The following is an 18,691-nucleotide window of genomic DNA, read 5'->3' as shown; positions in this document are numbered from 1 at the left end:
TATGCTGCAGGGAAACAGCCAGGAAAGCTGGCATCGCATAATTTGGGGCAAAGGGGGTATCCTCCACGCATCTGGGGCCACCACCTCCTTTCTATACAAGGTAGCCTGGGTCTTTCTTCACAGGGATCCCCGATGAGACCATGCAACCTCCCCTGGGGCTCGCCCTGACACATCACCCTGGAAACTGACTCACATCTCTGAGTCCTGACTCACATCCTGTTGTGTGCTCTGAGGCGTCCAAGAGGGCATTACACCAGCTACCCATGACCAAGGTGCACTGGGAGGGCACCCTGGGAATGACTGTGCCTTCTTCATTGTAGAAAGGGGGAATCATTTAAGGAAAACCCAGAAAAGACAGACCCCTTGGGTTTATATATTCGTGGAGCAGGTTTTGCTCTTTAGAAAGCAGACAGTCCTGCAGTGAGTGGATGGACCAGTTTATTTTTAATGGGTCAAAAGTAACTGGAAGATGTGTTGTTTTAGAGATGCCCACCATATGGTCAAGGAACAGGGTTCTGACTACAGCTGAGACATGGAGCCCCGCCACCCTGACCAGGTATTGGGAAATGAGCCCAGGTCCTCTAGTGCCATAGGGAACCCAGAGTGTGAGGCCAGGAGCCAGGGCCACCAAAGGCTCATGTGAATAAGGCTGGATGTCCCTGCCTGTCCTTTCCTTAGCCAGAGGGAACACAAGGATGGATCGGGATGCTTTGGATTTTCCAAGCAATGGCATTTGTTCTTCTGGTTGTCTGCTGTCAGCTTCACGGATCTGCTTTAGGTACTTTTGCTTCTCGTCGCCCTGGTTTGGAGTGTTCTTCCCTCCCACTTCATAAGCTTTAGTTACTGATGTTGGATCTTTCCTTTCAAATGTTTCCAGCACCAGAAATTTCCCTTCTAATGCTGCCTCCACTCTTTCCCCTAAATGTTGGTGTTTGCTTTCCTTTTCACTAAGTGACATCTTTTGAGATCTTTTATTTGGTTCCTATAGCATTCATAGGCAATTTCCAATTTGTTTTTGATGATTTCCCAACAATCTTCCTGTTACTGTGTTTAGTTTTGTTTTGTTTTGTTTAAGTTCTTGTGGCCTGAGAAAATGCTCTGTATGATTATGTCTTTAACATCAAGTAGTATTTCAAGGCCTCAGATGTAGTCTGTCTCAGTGGGTGCTCCCTAGGTCTAGGTCAGCAGAGTCTGCATTTCTGCTTGCATGGTGTATCAGTGACTGGAAGAGGATGCTGAAGTCTCTAGCCCTAATGTTGGGTTTGTCTGCCTGTCCTTGTATTTCAGTTAGTCTTTGCCTCAGGCCTCTCGACACCCGTTGTTCAGTGGGCACCTATTAAGGAATACGTATTATTTATTAGTTTGCCATCATCATCATCATGTAACTCATCTCTTATCCTTGAAAATCTCCACCTTCAATTAGCTTTTTATAAAACTAATACAGCCACAGCAACTTGGGCTTTTTTTTTTTTTTTTTTTTTGATTAATGTGAGCACAATTCCTCTCCACCCCTTTATGCTTACGAGTCTGTATTTAAATGAGCCATTTGTATGCGTCAGGTAGTTAAGTTTTATTTGTAGCTTGTTCTGACAACCTCTGTGGTGGATTTAGACAACTCACATTTAAACTGTTTATAGATAGAACTGGATTATCATCTGCTGTGGTTTAACTCTTAGGTCTGCTGCGCTCCGTTCTTCGACCCACCCCTGCTTTTCTGCCTCCTCTTCCTGTAACTAACGACTTTATATAATTTCACTTTAGCTTGCTTATCTGCATATCAAGTATACATTTAAAAAACTGCTTTGTGAGAGATAGAGAGATGGGTCAGAGGTTAAAAGCACTGGTTGCTCTTCCAGTGGACATGGGTTTGATTCCTAGCACACAGGTGGCTAAAGGCTGTCTATTAACTCCAATCCCACAGAAATCTAACACCCTCTTCTAGCCTCCATAGGCACTGCAAGCACTGCACAGATATGCATGCAGGTAAAACACCCATACACATAAAGTAAATAAGTAAGTAAAACATTTTTAAATTGCTTTAATAATTGCCTTAGAGTTTAAAAAATTATGCCCACAATCAAGTAATGTTATCCATTAATCATTATATGTATATATATATATATATATATATATATATATATATATATATAAAATTCATATGTGTGTGCATGTTGTAGCGTGTTATGGAGGTCAGAAGACAATTTACAGAATTTACTGGTTCTCTCCTCCCACCATGTGGGTCCTGAGGATCACACTCGCTTTGCTGGACTTGGTGGCACATGCCACCTTACTGACCCTGTGTCACTTCTTTCCTATCTGCCATTACTGCCAACCATTTCCTTGATCTTTACGCTGTAACTGTCCAATAAATTGTGGCTTCTAACGTCTTTCAGATTCATCATGAATAAAGCAAGCAAGGCTTTATTTCATTTAGATTCACTTCTTTTCTTATGACCTCCTTATCTCTGCAGATCTAAGTTTATGGTCTGTGTCATTTTCTTGCTGTCTTAGGCCTTTTAAACATGTCTGTTGGTGATCGTTGACTTCAATTTCATCAGAAAATGTATTGCTTTTCCTTCGCATTTGAAGAATAATTTTGCTGGGTATAAAACTCTAGGTTGGTGAATTTTCTCCCAGCATCTGATTTCACTTTATTTCCTTTGTGCTTGCATGGTTTGTGAAAGGAACTCTGACATGATTTTAATCCCTCTTTCTCTCTGTATACTGTTGTTCCCTCCATCTGCCACTTTAAAGAGTGTTTTCTTCAGCTAGATTTTCTGCTAAGAGCTCCACATCTGGAGCTCCTTAAAGCAGTCAGTCATGTATGTGTTACATGTGTCTTCCCCCATGAACTCTTTTTCTCCTCCATCTGGTATTCCAGTTACACATGTGCTACACCTTTTCACACAGCCCATGGTTCCCTGATACTTTATTTCTTTTTTTCTCTTTACTTTTTAGTTTGACAAGTTTGTATTGACACATTTGCAAGTTCCCAACTTCCCTTAGCCATGCCTTGTCTACTAATGAGCTTATAAAAGACGTTTTCTGTTTCTGTTACAGTGTTTTTCGTTTTCAAATTTTCTTTTGAGGCTGTCTTAAAATTTCCATTTTAAATTCCCTCTGTGGTAATTCTAAAACTTGTGCCACATCTGAGTCTGTTTTCAAAACTTGCTTTGTTTTTTTAGGCCATGCATTTCTTTCCTTTCTTGTAAGTTATTCAAAGTTGAACATGGTGCATCCAGAACATGAACTGAAGCAGACAGACCTTTGGTGAGTTTTCTGTGCCCACTGGGTTAGGTTTAATGGTTACAAAACTATAGTTGCCAAAGGCATCCAGTTCCTCTAGTGTCTTTTTTACTGTCTCCCTCTTTGTCTTAGAGCTTCTCATGAACTCTGTTTGGTCTGCTCCTTACAGCTCTTTGATTGACAGTGTACTGTTAGATGGGATTCCCTGAGATCCCAATGGTGTTCCTGAGTCACAAATATGCCCCTCCTTGACAGGACTGTGGCTTAGATTTGTATTCTCATAGAGGCCTATATTCAGCTTCCAGGAACTTATGAAATCCCCATGATGCGCTCCCATGAGCAACCTTAGTGTGGTCGCCTTCCATGCTTACCTGCTTCCCAAGCCTTGTCAGTAGAGACCTGCTTTACTGCTAGAATTCACAGGAGATCCAGGAAGGTCATAGATTTTCTGTTCAGCTTTTTCCTTGTTTTAGGGAACAGAAGAGTAACTCCTTGGCTCTTTGCATTTTGGTGCTAACATGGAAGAAGCAAGCCACACTGAGATGGATCTTTTGATAGGATCATATCTTTAGGTGCTAAAGCTATTTTGATGCTGTTGCCTTAAAAGCATTCTTTTCTTGAGTGAAACACACCGTGATCTTTTCTACTATCTCCCTACCTTCTCCCTTGTCTTTGACGTCCATTTCAAATAGAAGGAAGTCGGGTCAGGAATGTGAAGGGAGACCCTCTCACCCATTATTTGTAACGGCCTTCGTCATGTAATCTCATCAAAACCATTTGTCCTGAAAACAGAAAACAAAACAGCCAGTATATAGAAGGCTCGGCTTGAAGTCTTCTATCCAGTACTTTTAATAACAGAAGCATGAATTGATTAAAATATTGAGTTCCGGCTTTCTCCATGTCGCAAAATTCCAGCTTCCTCACTCCTTCACCACCTAGTCTCCAGAGTCTAGCTCTTCTCAAGACACTCAGCCCCAAGCACAGCAGTGGTGCTGAGTCCCACCCCCGTGTGAGTGTGTGTTTCCCTACCAGAAAGCATCAGATAAGTCTTTTGGCAGGATTTCATTTCCTTTAGCATTGCCATCATGGAAATCACTCAGATTAATCGAGCATTTACGATAGCCACGCATTGTGACACGCCTTTTTTCCGTAGCTTGCTGGCTCCTGGATATTACTCTGGGTAGTCAAAAGAATGTGAGCCTCCCCTGAAGCTAGTTTATGGTAGAGGCAAAATTCAGCTCCACATCCATTCAAGGTATGTCCAGTGCTTTCCTACTCTGCTCCTCTCGGTCACAGAGCATAAACATGTCACAAATGTCACTGCCATTCCTGTCTCTACCTTGGAAAGAGCCTGTTGCAAGTTCAAATCAGGCATGTGATTTAGCAGCCATTCTCTAAACAACCTTTACATCTTCTGGTAGCACTGACTCTTAGAAGGCAGAGACTATAAAACCACTCACTAATGATTTCCCACCACACAAGCCCTGGTAAAACAAAATCATTTGTGGAAACGTGAATGAAAGAACAAGTGAATAATTTCACCAGCCTCTGAATATACAAGTGTTTGAATGGATGGATGAATGAATGAATGAAAGAAAGAAAGAACTCTCAGTGTGGTGACAAGTGCATGAGGAAGGAGCCTTTCCAAGCATCACATAGTTGGAAGCTTTTCCCTGATAAGCTGGGGCAGAGGCCATATTGCTCTCAGTCATTGCTATTCCTGGCCACATTGCATGTGCCTGGCACACACTATATGCTTAACCAACTTTTTGTTCCTTTGCTGGACTGGCTTACCAGAGGAAACTCCTTCAAGAATATTTCATCTGCACTTTGCAGAATGTCTAACGGTCTCTTTCTCTCTCCATCTGTGGCCTCTTCTAGATAACTCTTATTTTAATCCCTCCTGTAGTATTTCCCAGAATCCACACAGTTATGATTATAAGTACCACCCCTTGCCTCACATCCCTTTCCTGACTCTAGCAACATATAAGTTAAACAGTGCAGTACCGAGTTAGACTTAATGAATGGGGACCCCGCCCTGTCACCACTGGGTGGTTTCAGAGACCATCTCACTGCAGAGAGAGAAGGATGGAGGTTTCCAAGGCTAATGGCCCTCTCACCAAACAAATGGACCTAAAGCTCATTTTCCTGCCAGGCAACTAACAATCCAGCCATTTCAGTTCTGGCTTTGCTGTGTTGATGGCCCCACGTCCACTCCCATCAAAACATGTCAGAGGCTTCTCACACAAAACTCAGGATGCACTGTATTGCCATGCCTCTTTTGGTTTGTTAGTTTTTATGGACAATTAAGTAAAAAAAAAAAAAAAAAAAAAAGATTGAAAACAACCCAAATTGCAAGGAGAGGCTCGGCACACCACCACCACCTACTGGCACACCATTGGCAAAGGGCGCGAGCAGGTTCCTTGTGATAGAGGAAATGAAGGCTGATGGGCTAGTGGCCTTCGGTGTTTGTTGTCCCCACTCAGCACCGCAGTGGAAAGTAAGATGATGCCAAATCTACAACCTGTGTTTAAAAAAAAAGCACATGACTTGAGCTTGAATCATAAAGGTCATTTTCCCAAAGCATATTTTTAAAAGGCTGTGAAATATTATGCAACGTTTGCACGGTTTAATTATGAGTTTTGAAAGGCCTAGCACGACTTTTTCACTACAGTAAAACATGACAGAGCATGAATCATGGCATAACACTTTATGCTTACTGTGGTTTTAGACATGGGGCTAGGGGTGCTAGGCTGTCTACACAGCAAGGCCTGGATTACAGTACTGCACTTGACACCCCGGAGGCCTTTGCGACAATTATAGAACCTCTTCTGTTTGAGTACTATCTGTTCATTTGCTAAGTGTGTGTAGCAAGAACACAAGCATGTCTTGTAGAAAAGTTTTGAGTATATGGAATTGGGAGTTCCCATACATACACTGGGAGCAAGATACTTACACTGACTTGGGCTGCAGGACAGTCTGTCGTTTCTGTACACCTCCAGCCCCTAAAAACACTGTTAGCTGGAAAATTGCCCAAGGCTCTCACTGCCTGCTAAGTTTACTGTGTATCTGCTCCCTTTCTCGAGGCACCTTTTCAAACCCTCCACCGTGTGGAAAGAAATCAAGAGGTCTCTTTACCAGTAGATTCCAAAGACACCAAGTTAAAATGTTTTTCCAGGAGTGACAAGGCGTGTGACACTTCCATTTTCAGGTTTTGTGTGGTTGTTGCATTTTATTTTCAATATAATAAGGAAATGGACCACCAGGAGGGGATGGGGAGCCTGACCTGGGCTATGTAGTTAGACACCATCTCCAAAACTAAAACCAAAGCCAGCAAGAAGTCAGCAGTGACAGGGCTGGACGAGCCCTGGAATCAGGTGAACAAATCCGTCTGTTTGAAGGCAGACTTTGGTCTCTGCTCCATCCCAGATCCTTCTCAGTGGCAACCTGTAAAACATTCTGAAAATTCTGCCCTTTAACAAAGACTGCCAACTTCAAGTCTCGATGCTGCCTGGTTTGACAGAGCAGCCTCACTGGGGGGCCTGTGTCCTGGCCGCCACAGCTCACTCTCAGTGTTCTTTGCTTTCTGTCTCTCTGTCTGTCTATGGGGGGGGGTATCCTTTTACTATCACTATTGCTACTGTTTCTGTGATCATTTGTCGGGGTAGTATTGGAAATGTCTACAAGCCCATGTACATTTTTTTTTATCAAGGTTTCCTCACACTCCAAAATCCCTTTGTGCTTCCTGAACACAGGTGACCGACCATCTGGACTGATGAAATGTTTCTGGTGATGATAATTATAATTATTGGCCAAGTTGAATGAGTCACGTTTGGTACCTGAAGTCACTGAGTACTGCTAGGGTCCAGTATAAACCATTTCCCACAGTATCAGTATACTTATATATAGAAGGAAGGTTATTTTTATCAAATAAGAATCTCCCCAAATCCAACATGTATTTCAGTATTCTTCAGATGAGCTCTCATATAATATAGGCATCAAATACTTGGTTTCTAGTGGGTTCATTACATACAAGTGAACAAGCTGTGAACTTACATGTTTAACTGTTTAAATAATAGTTAGTAGTAACTGTCACGCTAAGACTTCTTTGTTTTAAAGCCTGGCCCTACGCCACCCATCACTCACGTCCCTGTCTCTCTGCAGATGCGAGGCAGATCCAGCCGTCCCCACCGTGGTCCTATGAGCAGTCTTACCAGTACCTGGGATCTATCACCCCCTCTTCCGTGCACCCCGCAACACCCATTTCACCCGGACGTGCCAGCGGCATGACAAGCCTCTCTGCAGAACTTTCCAGTCGACTTTCAAGTAAGCCGCTTGGAAACCTATCTGCATCGGGGCTGGAGGGGAAGGTCGGGAAGACGAGGGAAACTCAGGAAAGGAGCTGGCAGGATGTGACTAATGGACCAGGTGCCCTGCGTGTGCACTGGTCCCATGCCCAGGCACTGATCTTTCTTGACAGGAGGCCAGCGTGCTTTAGCTAGTCCCTCACTTGGGTGTTTGGAGTTTGCTCGTGCCTGCTGGGAGAGGTTGGTGGCTGAGGGCTACTGTTCTGAACAGTCAAAGTGGCCTAAGGATTTCGTACCTTTGGCCAAGAAATCAACATCCCATCTGAATTCTAGACCATGGCTGCTCATTCCAGTGGTGGTGAATTTTCGCCGGTTCGTTCCTGCAACACACAGGGTACATACTGGAGTAGGAAACAAACATGCCCCAAGATAAACATTCCCAACTCAGGGCTGTCCAGACTGAGGTTAGAAACAAGGTAGGAAGCTCGGGTGTCATGGTTAGCGTAATTGTTGTTAATACGAGCTCATTAAATATTAGTCATTTAACCCAGGAGCCCTTTGGGCTGGGTCCTCACCTTCGCTCCTGGGCAGGGAAATCAGAGCTACAGGAAAAAAATCCTTTGTTGAAGGCAGAAGAAGAAACTTTCTGTTTGGGGCTTTGAAATTGGAGCTGTACCAAACTGTGAAGCACATCAGACAGCTTCGCCCTTTGGGGGCCTCGAGTGCCATCACATGTGTGCTGGGGGAGGGGGAGGTTCGCACATCAGGCAGCTTCACCCTTTGGGGGCCCGCCATGTGTGCTGGGGGAGGGGGAGGTTCTGCTTCGGGGCTCTTGAGGCAGACTAGAACAGATGAGGGGGGCGGGCAGAAGGGCAGAGGAGAGTCCACCAGCGGATCCTACGAGACCTCAGAATCCCAGGTCACCTGCCTAGAGTAGCCTGCCTTCCCCCAGCAACCAGGCCGATATTTGGGCTGCATCACGCTTTGTTGCTGGGGGGCTGACCTGTGCGCCTTTGACCTCTATCTAGATGCCAGTGCTAGTGCTCTGTCTGTCCATTATAAGTCTCCAGCGCTAGGGGCTGGCTTGGTCGGTAAAACCCCTACCATGAAAACATGAGAATCACCATGATGCCCAGAACCCGGGGATAAAGGCAGCATGAGGTGGCACAGGCCTCTGGGCCCAGCTCTGGGGACCTGGAGTCACCTGAGTATCCAGACAAGTTTAATCAAAGAGCTCCAGGCCAAGGAGACAAAAACAGGTTGGACCACTGCTGAGGCGAACCCAAGGTTGACCCCTGACCTCTGCACACATAAGCGCGCACATGCACAGTGCCCGAACACAAGGGCACTCATAAATGAACACTCACAACTCCCCCACCCACACCCACAAACATAAAAATAGAAAATGTTGCCAGACGTTGCCACGTGTCTCAGCTGGGGCAGTGAGAGGCTCTGACTTCAACTGGCCCTTGGAGCTGATTGAAATCCAAAAGCCAGCTTACTCACTCAGTTTCCACCTGACTTTAGGCCATCAGTGCCAACACTGCCATGGCAGCTGAGAGTCCGCAGAACCGAGAGGGTAACATAGGAACTGTGGCATTCATTCAGCTGGCCATTTGTAAAAGCCTGCCTCCTCAGGGACAGAGTCTGACTCCAGTAGCGCCTGTCAGCTCTCACAGATTCCTTCCAGTGACACTGCTCTGTCCACTGGCCACAGCCCACATCTGAAGCACTCACTGTTTTCCTTGGAGATGTCCCCAGTGTGGGTCTGTCCCTTGAAATTTGTTACATAATACTTTCAGCTTGGTCACCATCCAAAACAGGCACCTAGGGCCAGCTCCTCCAGCTGGCCAGTGGTCATGTGGAAGAGTGGCTTTTGAAACTTTTCGTTTGCTCTTTGGGGACTGCAGATATGGATATGATACGACTGATCACATCACTCCCCCATCCCTCCTCCTCAACGCCCCTGTAGCATCTCCCTCAAAACTTCAGGTCCTTTACATTTTTTTAATTTGTTTTTTATTAATCAAGTACAGCCACTTACATGTGGGATGTGGGGACATTCGATATGACATGGGCAATATACCAGCAGCCACTGTCACCCAGAATAAGTAACATGCCCAGATCGTAGCGATGTTCCTAATGGATTTCAACAACATACACTAGAAGGAAAGGTGCTTATGGCACAGGAATGTGAGACAGCAAAATGACATCAGTGCCAAAGTGACCCTCTGCCACCCAGCAGGAAGACCAGAGGATGATTAGCAAGCTTTCATGAGTGGCATCGAATAGGAGAGTGAGCTTCAACTTGGCAAAACTTGAGAAATCAAGCCCCGAGCACAGGCCTCAAAGGCCTGTCATGAACCTGGGGCATGACAGGGCTGGGCTCCATGAAAGGACGTGGCTGCCTGCCCACAGCTTTTCGAACTTGACCCCTCTGTGGCTGATGTACCCTGTGCTGGTCCTTCCACTTCCCCCAGCCCCACCCCCTTCCTCTGTTCCGAAGACCTGCACTCTGTCTCTGTCCCTTGCAGACAGACTCCACACCTTGTCTGAGAGGAACTGTCATATGACGGCTTAACTTTCTTCTTCTTTTCCCCCCTTCTTTTTCTTTTTGTTAATTAATGTTTAGCTGCCAACCTGGGCGACAGACAGCAACCATTAATCTGAGTCACGCACGGGTCCTTTTAAGGCAGCCATTATCTGCTCAGGTTGTTTAATCCTTTGGGGGCAGTGGGAGGGCCCTGTTCTGGGCCTGCTTTCATCCGTGTCAGACTCTACAGCCAAGACTAGCTCTGTCACGGCAGATATTTAGCACCATCCAAGAAGAAGCACTTCCAGTGAAAACACCTGAACCTTCTAATCCTCAGACTTCCTACTTTCACAATCTCCCCATGAATGGGGGGAGGGGAGCAGTTGCCTTCAGTGCTGATTTAGGGGGAGGACACTAGGCCAGCCAAAAGGATAGAGGAGCCACAGCTTCATGGTGGGTAAATTCTGTGTGCTGGTGATTTGTAATAAGAGAGACCAGACCAGATTTAAAAATGAAAACAAGAGACGGCTCAGTAGTTCAGAGCCTCTGCTGCTCTCGCAGGGTACCTGAGTTCGCTTCCCATGCCCCACTCTAGCTTAGATGCCTCACAGCTGCCCGTAGCATCAGGGCATCTGCCTCCTTCATCCGGCATCCACAAGCCCACCACACTCCACACATACCCACCCACCCCCGACAAACACAAACACGCCACTGAAAATAAAATAATACTTGTAAATAAAAACAAGCACCTAAATAGGGCACTTGAATTTGAACATATCTAGAGGGCTTAAGTCTTTTTATTACAATGTACGCGAAAACGAGACAGGGAGGGATGGAGGGAGGAGGGGGAGGAAGAGAGGGAGGGGAGGGGCAGAGAACTTGACCTCCTGGAGAGGGATGCCACACTATCTCAGCTCCCCAGCATGCTCTGCCCCAGCAGTGAGCCTGTAACCTTATTCCATGACAAATCACAGACTCACGCAGGGTTCCAGTAACCCGGTGCCATCACCACATCACCATGTAGTAATTGGAATGGACTGGCAGAGCATGTTCAGACATGGCTGTGAAACGGGTGACCTTTCATTCATTTTTTCCAGTGGATTCACCTTTTTGTCTCAGGGCAAATGAAGCAAGAGGGATAATGGGCAGAACCATTTGTTTGTGTCCAGAGCTTTGCATCAGATGACAACAAATTGATCGTATTTGCCTAATGCTCTCCCTCCTACCTCCGAGTCTCCCCGGACTGTATAAGTTTAACTGGAAAAAAAAAAAATGGAGTAAAGCTCCCTGTTAACTCTCAAACATGTCACGGCTCTCTGTGAGAGCAAAACAAGTGACACAGGGCTTGCTCACACGTGGCCCCGGCGAGGGGGCAGGGATGAACCCTGTGGAATGAGGTGCGGCCTGGCTGGAGAAGAAGCTAGGGGCAGCTGGGCCAGGGCAGCCCCAGACCACTGTCAGTTTACGGCCTTCCCCTGCCCACATGTCTGACTCGCTTTGAAAAGATTAACAGGAGTGTTTGTTTGAAAGTCAGACTCCTGGTTTCCTCATTAGGAGAGGGATTTGCTACAGACTTCGGCTGTTCCTATAAACTCTAATTACCTCTCTGATGAGGACTCTGTTTCCTCCACATTCACCCCAAATGTACACAAGAGTTCCTTTTGTAAAATTGTGTTAGAGCAATAAAAGATCGTTGGGGGGGGGGGGGGGGCAAGAGAAACAAGAACACAAACACTGGCTCTCCGGGCTGGAATAATGGGCTCAGAAGGAAGTTGATCATGGCCCATGCCTTCCAAAACCAGATTAATCCACCCGGTAGCTTTCCTTTCAAAGGAAGCTTTTAGCTACCCTCAAGTTTCTCTCCAGCAGGCTCAACTCGAAAGGGACCCCCGACCACATGCCAGCAGAGCAAGGAGTTGCTCTGGAGTCAGCTTGAGAGTTTAGCACTTTGAACGTTTAGTTCTTGCCCTGCTCTGCGTTGCTGGTGTCTTTGGTGTCTTTGCTGGTGTGACTCGAAGCCTGCTCTCATTCTGAGGGACAAGTCCTAAGTCAGTGGTGGCTCTCGGCAGGGGGGGGACTGCCCCCCTTACACCCACTCTGTCTATTTGGCAATGTCTGGAGATATTCTGGGATGTCTCCGTGGGGGAAGGGCACTGCTGGCACGTACTGGGTAAAGGACAGAGAGATGCTGCCCGATAGTCCACAGTGGTAAGTTAGTCTCCAACCACCCCCTAAGGAGCACATGCTGCCCCCCCCCCCCCCGCTCCCTGGTCTGCCTCAGAGGCAGCCTGCACACAAGTGTGGGTGAGGTGCAGACAGACACGGTGAGCCGCAGAAGGAAAGCCAAGGGCAGTTTGTAAAACTGCTTCCAAAATGAATCTCATAAGGAAAGTTGGCCACTGGAGACAAAACAAGTTTTTATATCCATTTGTGTTAAAAACCAGCAAAGCGGCAGCAGGAGAGACGGCTCGGTGGTTAGGAGCATACACTGCTCCAGGGAGGTGGGGGCCGGTCACCCTCCTCTAGCCCCTGTGGGCACGCACCCGCGCATGCGTAAACACAATCAAAACTAAGGTTACCTTTAAAAAGAAAACAGAGAAGCAAGTCTTAGGTAAAGACCTGAAATCAAATGCCACTGTTCCCTCAGGAAACAAGTCAGAGGGTAGATCCAGAGTGACACCCAACCACCCACATTCCCACTGTCACTGCCACAGCACGCGTTCTGCCAAATACTAGGTAACGAGCCGACTTCCCAGGGACCAGAGCCTACAGAAACGACAGTTTCCTGTTATCCAGCCTCAGCGCTATGGGCATTGTTATCAATACTCAGGTGTAGTATGTTCTGCTGGGAACACATAGGGCATCATTACCTGGGTTACTGTGATGGCATTCACTGGGCACTGTTATCTTGGTGTGGTTACGCCAGAGTCCGTGGACTGATTATATTACCAATATACACATCACTATTAATATTTCCATATAAACAGAGGATAGGCTTTTTTTTTTTTTTTTTTTTTTTTTTTTACTAGTAAAGGGTTTAAGAGAAACCGTTCTACTTTAAGAGTTCCTGCTGTCCTGGGTCACTGGGATAGCAATGGGAGCTATTTAGCACCCATGAAGGTGCACAAGGCCTCCTCATGCTGCAGAGTACGCCTATGTCTCAACAAATGAAATAGAAACAAAAATTTTGCGTGTTTCTGTTTTTGCAGTTTTACAGCTATTTGAAAAAGTATAACTTACTCTTAATTCCTAGGACACGGCCTTCTTGCCCCAGCCAGACTTGGCTGATGGGCTGCAGTTTGTGAACGGGGCGGGTAACATCCATGTAGGGTATAAGCGCGCCACTAAACTACCGTGTTTGCGGCGGTTAGGCACCCATGTGATACGTGGCTACGCAGTGTCGTGACAGGCCGTGCCACCCCTCCCTGCAGACTGTCTGCCGGGCTGCGTGCGACAGCACGCTGGGTGAGACGGCTTCTGAGCAGCGGTGGCCCCCCAGGTAGGCCCGCCCTGCTGGCAGCAGCAGGGCCCTAACCTGAGCGTCCACCTCGGGGGGGCCTTCTCAGGGGTCCCCCCGCCCGGCAGGAGGCTGGGGCGCTCTCTGTGGGTGCCGTCCCCGCGCACGCTCACGGGCACTCTGGGCAACCCTGTGTGTCCTGGAGCCTTGGCCTCCCTGACCGCAGACTCACGCCCTCTCTCCCACCCTCCGACAGCGGCCCCGGACCTGACAGCCTTCGGCGACCCGCGCCAGTTCCCCGCGCTGCCGTCCATCTCCGACCCGCGCATGCACTACCCCGGCGCCTTCACCTACTCGCCGCCCGTCACGTCGGGCATCGGCATCGGCATGTCGGCCATGAGCTCGGCCTCCCGCTACCACACCTACCTGCCGCCGCCCTACCCCGGCTCCTCGCAGGCGCAGGCCGGGCCCTTCCAGACCGGCTCGCCCTCCTACCACCTGTACTACGGCGCGTCGGCCGGCTCCTACCAGTTCTCCATGGTGGGCGGCGAGCGCTCGCCCCCGCGCATCCTGCCACCCTGCACCAACGCGTCCACGGGCGCCGCGCTGCTCAACCCCAGCCTCCCCAGCCAGAGCGACGTGGCGGACACCGAGGGCAGCCACAGCAACTCGCCCACCAACATGCCGCCCGCGCGCCTGGAGGAGGCCGTGTGGCGGCCCTACTGAGCGCCGCCGTCGAGGGACTGAGCCGGCCCCCCGCCGCCGTCCAAGCACAGACCCGCCAGGAGGGCCCTCGGAGGCCAGCAGGAAGATGCCGGAGGGAAACTGTGAATGCTTCTGATTTAGCAATGCTGTGAATAAAAGAAAGATTTTATACCCTTGACTTCACTTTTTAACCACGTTGTTTATTCCAAAGAGTGTGGAATTTTTTTTTCTTTTTTTCTTTCTTTTTGGCTCAGGGGCGGGGAAGACGCAGCTCATCCTGTTCGGCATCTATTTCTCATTTAGGAGTTTCTTTTCCGCACCTTATCAATTGCAAAAAAAAAAAAAAAAAAAAAATCGTGTTTGCAGCTGGGTGGTCGTTATTTTTAAATATGTATAGATTTGAGCTTGCTTCTTTCTTCCTTTGACCAACTGAAAGACACGGTTCCCTACTCTATAAGATTTATTTAACTTTTAGACTTCCATGTAGCTGGGGGTTTTGTTTGTTTTGTGTGTGTGTGTGTGTGTGTGTGTTTTGTTAAAGAGACAGCTACAGTTTGGGTCATTTTTTTTAACTACTGTATTTCCACAAAGAAATCCCTAGATATTTATGTATCTCGATGTTTGAACATTTACATATGTGTTGATACTTTTTTAATTATTTAAATGTACTTATATTAAGAAAAAATATCAAGTACTACATTTTTCTTTATAATAGCCAAAGTTAAATGTTTTTGCATTGAAGATGGCTGGAAAAAAAAAGGATGGGTTATGTGATCATGTGGTTTTCTAGAGATATTGTTTACATTAAACTCCCTCCTACGTTATTCAAACAAGTTGGTAGCTAATGCAGCAATGTTTTTAATCGGATTTTAGACACTGAGGGTCACTCCAAGGTCGTAAGTATGAGATTTTCTGCCAGGCTCAACAAAGGGTCTCATACCTAGCTCCTTCCCTTAAAAAAGAAAGGCAAGGCTCTGCTGGGAAGAGTTCAGAGAGGCGCCAAGATTATAGCTCTGAGGAGGATCGCTTTCTCTTCAGGCACGCTGTATAACAGAGCTCATCCAAACAGGCGGTTGGGCAGGGGTTTAGCATTTACATAGACCCCCAAATCAGTGACTATGATCCTTTAATCGCCTTCCATTAATAGCGCCTGCTGATTGGTGAAAGCCAAAACTCGTGGCTGCATTCCCAAAGATCCAAGTAAAAGAAGCAAGACCAGGTGCCAAAGGCTGAGTTTTAGAGAGTGTGCCCCAAAGCCTGAAGGAGCCAGTTTCCCTTTACCTGTCTTAGCGAGAGGGCGACTCCGGAAGCAGCTCCCTCACCAGCATCTTTGAGAGGCCTCAGCCCGGCTGAGCCCCAGCCTCTGGGGTTTGTGCGCTTTATCTGTGCAGCAGCATGACAGGAGAGATTCCCGTTCGCAGTCCATGGCTGCAGCTCAGACGCATATCATGTCACTGTAAATGTAATGGCACTATTGGTACAGCGGAGGACAGGTCAAAATCCAGCTGTTCTACAACTGATATATCCTAACTGCTGATTTTGACATAGGTGTGCTCAAAATGATCTGGTTGTGTTTAATGTACCTCTTAAATTAGTTGAAATGATGTCAGGTCAACTCTGAAGAACGTTTGAAAGCAGGACTTCAGAACAGTGTTTGGTTTTTTTATTATTATTTTTATAAATTTAAGCATTCAGATTAGATCTTTGGCTGCAGGCAGCAAAAACAGCTGGACTTATTTAAAAAAACAACTTGTTTTTTGAGTTATCTATATGTATATCTATCTATATATTGATTCTTTGTTTTACATGGAGCAGCAGCACTTTGGTAAGAGGCTAACTTGTGGTGGCAGGTTGTTCTTATCTGGAGAAGACCCATTGGAGATCTGGAGAAGCTCAGAATAGATTTTCACATCACACGTAACTTCCTCCTTCCTTCAATTTTACTCAGCTATTCCACAGGACATGTGTACAGCTATGCTGTCATCAACTGTCAGAAAAAAAATAATTTAATTTATGAAAAGGACCATTAGTTTATTTTTCCAAAATTAGATGTTTCATTTAGCATAGGTTGCCATACCTGCCCTGAAAAAAAAAAAATGCTAGGGAAAGACAAAGGAAAAAGATTTTTTTTTTTTCATAATAATTGTGGTATGGGAAGAAATTCTAACCCTAAGAGAGGAACCAGATAATCACAAACATGGAACCTTTGCACTGGAAACCATGCATCAAGAGGCTTGTCACCTTGTAGAAGGTCTGGTTTTGTGCTTTCTAAACCTTTATCAGCATATGTAGTATTTGGTCATTTCAGAAAAAAAAAAAAAAATCATGCACTCACTGCTTCAAAAGTAGATTCCATACAGCACATATTTTTCTGCCTGAGAAATTGTGTTCATTGCCTTCAGGGGCATGAAGGTGTCACCTCATTCACTGTCTTCAGGTAAGACCCACAGGCCAGTTCTGAGATAACTGGGGCTGTTGGGAATACTGGTCCAGAAAAAGGAGAACAGAACAAGTTGTTTCTACTGTTATGAAGGCCTAGTTATGATTTTAACACATACCTAATTCCTTCTGTTTTTCTCACCCTCTGTTCTCCCCCAATATCTTTTCTCTCTCTTCTCTTCCCTCCTCCAAACTCCACCTTCCTCCTCCTGCCTAGTTTCCAAGGAGCCACCATGCACACGTGCACATACTTAGCACACACACACACAAACACACACACTCTCTCTCTCTCTCTACCCCATACCAAGTGTTCAGAACACAGAAGGTTCAGTTCTTCTCCATTTGCATAAAGAACAGGGTGAGTCAGCCATTCTCTTGCTCATGGGTTTCTCCCAACAGAACAGAGGTGTTGCCAGCCATTTTGAATCTGCTTGCTGTGTGGATAACGGCAAAGCTCCACAGATCACAACCCGGGGCTGAGTGGCTGGCACAGCATCTTGTGCAGACAAACACACGCTCAGACTTCACATGGCCTCAACTGAGGATTGTAGATTTCTTTCTTGAAATATCTTTTTTGCCTAGGACATTCTGTCCTAAGGGTTTGGGGGTTTGATATTATTGTTATTATTTTGGTTCTTTTTGTTTGCAGCAGGAGGCATGAGATGTTTAGGGTCTTTTATACATGAAAATAAACGGTTTGACAGCAATCTCAGAATATTTTTCCATATCTGAACAAAATGCCTTTTTGTTTACTCTAGAGTATACACTTGTTTGAGGGTTGTGGCTGGTTGGTCGGTTACTTGTTTGGAATAGCATCCCTCTTTCAGCCAGGTCAGTATTGGCAAAGCTGATCATTTGTCTTTTTTTTCTCCCTCCCTCAGAAGAATTGTATCAACAAACTCAATTGTATTTATGTATGTAAATAGATTTCAAGCTTCATTATAAAATATTGTTAATGCCTGTAATAGCTTTTTCCACTTTTTTGTGTGTGTTTCTAAGGACTTTTTCTTATGTTCGCTAAATATTGTAGAAGAAAAATGCTTTTCTCCACTTGTTTATTTTAGACTTAAAAGAACTACTTCTTATTCACTTTTATAAACAGCTAATAAACAGCATGGTTCCAATTTTTTTTTAATTTTTTATGTTCTAGGAGGAATGAATGTGAAAAAAAATCTCCAAATGAACTGTTGGGTATTTCTGTTACTCTGGATGTACAAAGATCAATGGAAAAAAATAAACTTCCAAATTTAAATGACAGCAAAACACATGTATTGAAAAGCTAAAAAGGAAAATCTCAGAAAATACAGTTCTTCGGCCTCCAGCAACTGCCCTGTTAAGTGGCACCCCGAAATCCGTGTGTAGTCCTCTCTCTCCCTGGCACTAACATACAGAACACCTCCTAAGCAGCTCTGTCAGGCTCAGGTCTTAAATCACGCTAGGTAGGAGGGAGAGAATGTTCCAGATCCCTCCTCAGGAGCCCAGGAAAGCAGGCACCCATTGGCGCTCTCACTGCACAGTCAGTGAGCTGGGCCTGTGTTCCTGGGGTATCACACACAGCCAGTGTGGGGCAGCCCTAAGTATTAAAGGGTTCCTTTCTTTGTACTGCAGTCTTTTCTGTAACTTCAATATTAAAACCATGTGAATGGCAAATAAACAATTGGACAAGCACCTATGCTCGGCAAATCAATTTCGTCTGTTTCTGAGATGCCAAGTGAAGCCCACTACAACACACTATGGAAATATTTTCCACAAATCAAGTTCAAGGCTAGGCCCTTCCAGGAGTACTTCTAATATGCCCTGGGTGCTGAGGCATAATGGCCCCGGGAGCAGGGCCAGGCACACAAGGTGGGTTCCAGAGGTGTGAAGGTGTTTGCAGGAGTGTTATAGTTCTCGTTTTTAAACACAAGACAGGCTAAAAAGATGTCTATGTCAGTAAAGCACTTATGATATGAATGTGAGGACCTGAGTTCAACTCCTCAAACCCAATAACAAGCCAGAGTAGTG

General features: G+C 46.1%; 1 protein-coding gene across 1 annotated transcript in view; it reads left to right on the top strand.

Annotated features, from left to right (window-relative positions):
• Runx1 (RUNX family transcription factor 1) overlaps positions 1–14,556 on the top strand; it is an 85,029-nt gene extending 70,473 nt beyond the window's left edge. Inside the window, exons 5-6 of the mRNA XM_055615009.1 lie at positions 7,411–7,572; positions 13,800–14,556. Coding sequence (XP_055470984.1) covers positions 7,411–7,572; positions 13,800–14,269 — 632 coding nt within the window. The 3' untranslated portion in view covers positions 14,270–14,556. The remainder of the gene's footprint in view (positions 1–7,410; positions 7,573–13,799) is intronic.
• The last annotated feature ends 4,135 nt before the right edge of the window (positions 14,557–18,691 follow it).

This window comes from Psammomys obesus, unplaced genomic scaffold (assembly GCF_907164565.1).
Source record: "Psammomys obesus unplaced genomic scaffold, mPsaObe1.curated_primary_1811, whole genome shotgun sequence".
NCBI lineage: Eukaryota > Metazoa > Chordata > Mammalia > Rodentia > Muridae > Psammomys > Psammomys obesus.
This window is presented reverse-complemented; position numbering and strand designations above follow the sequence as displayed.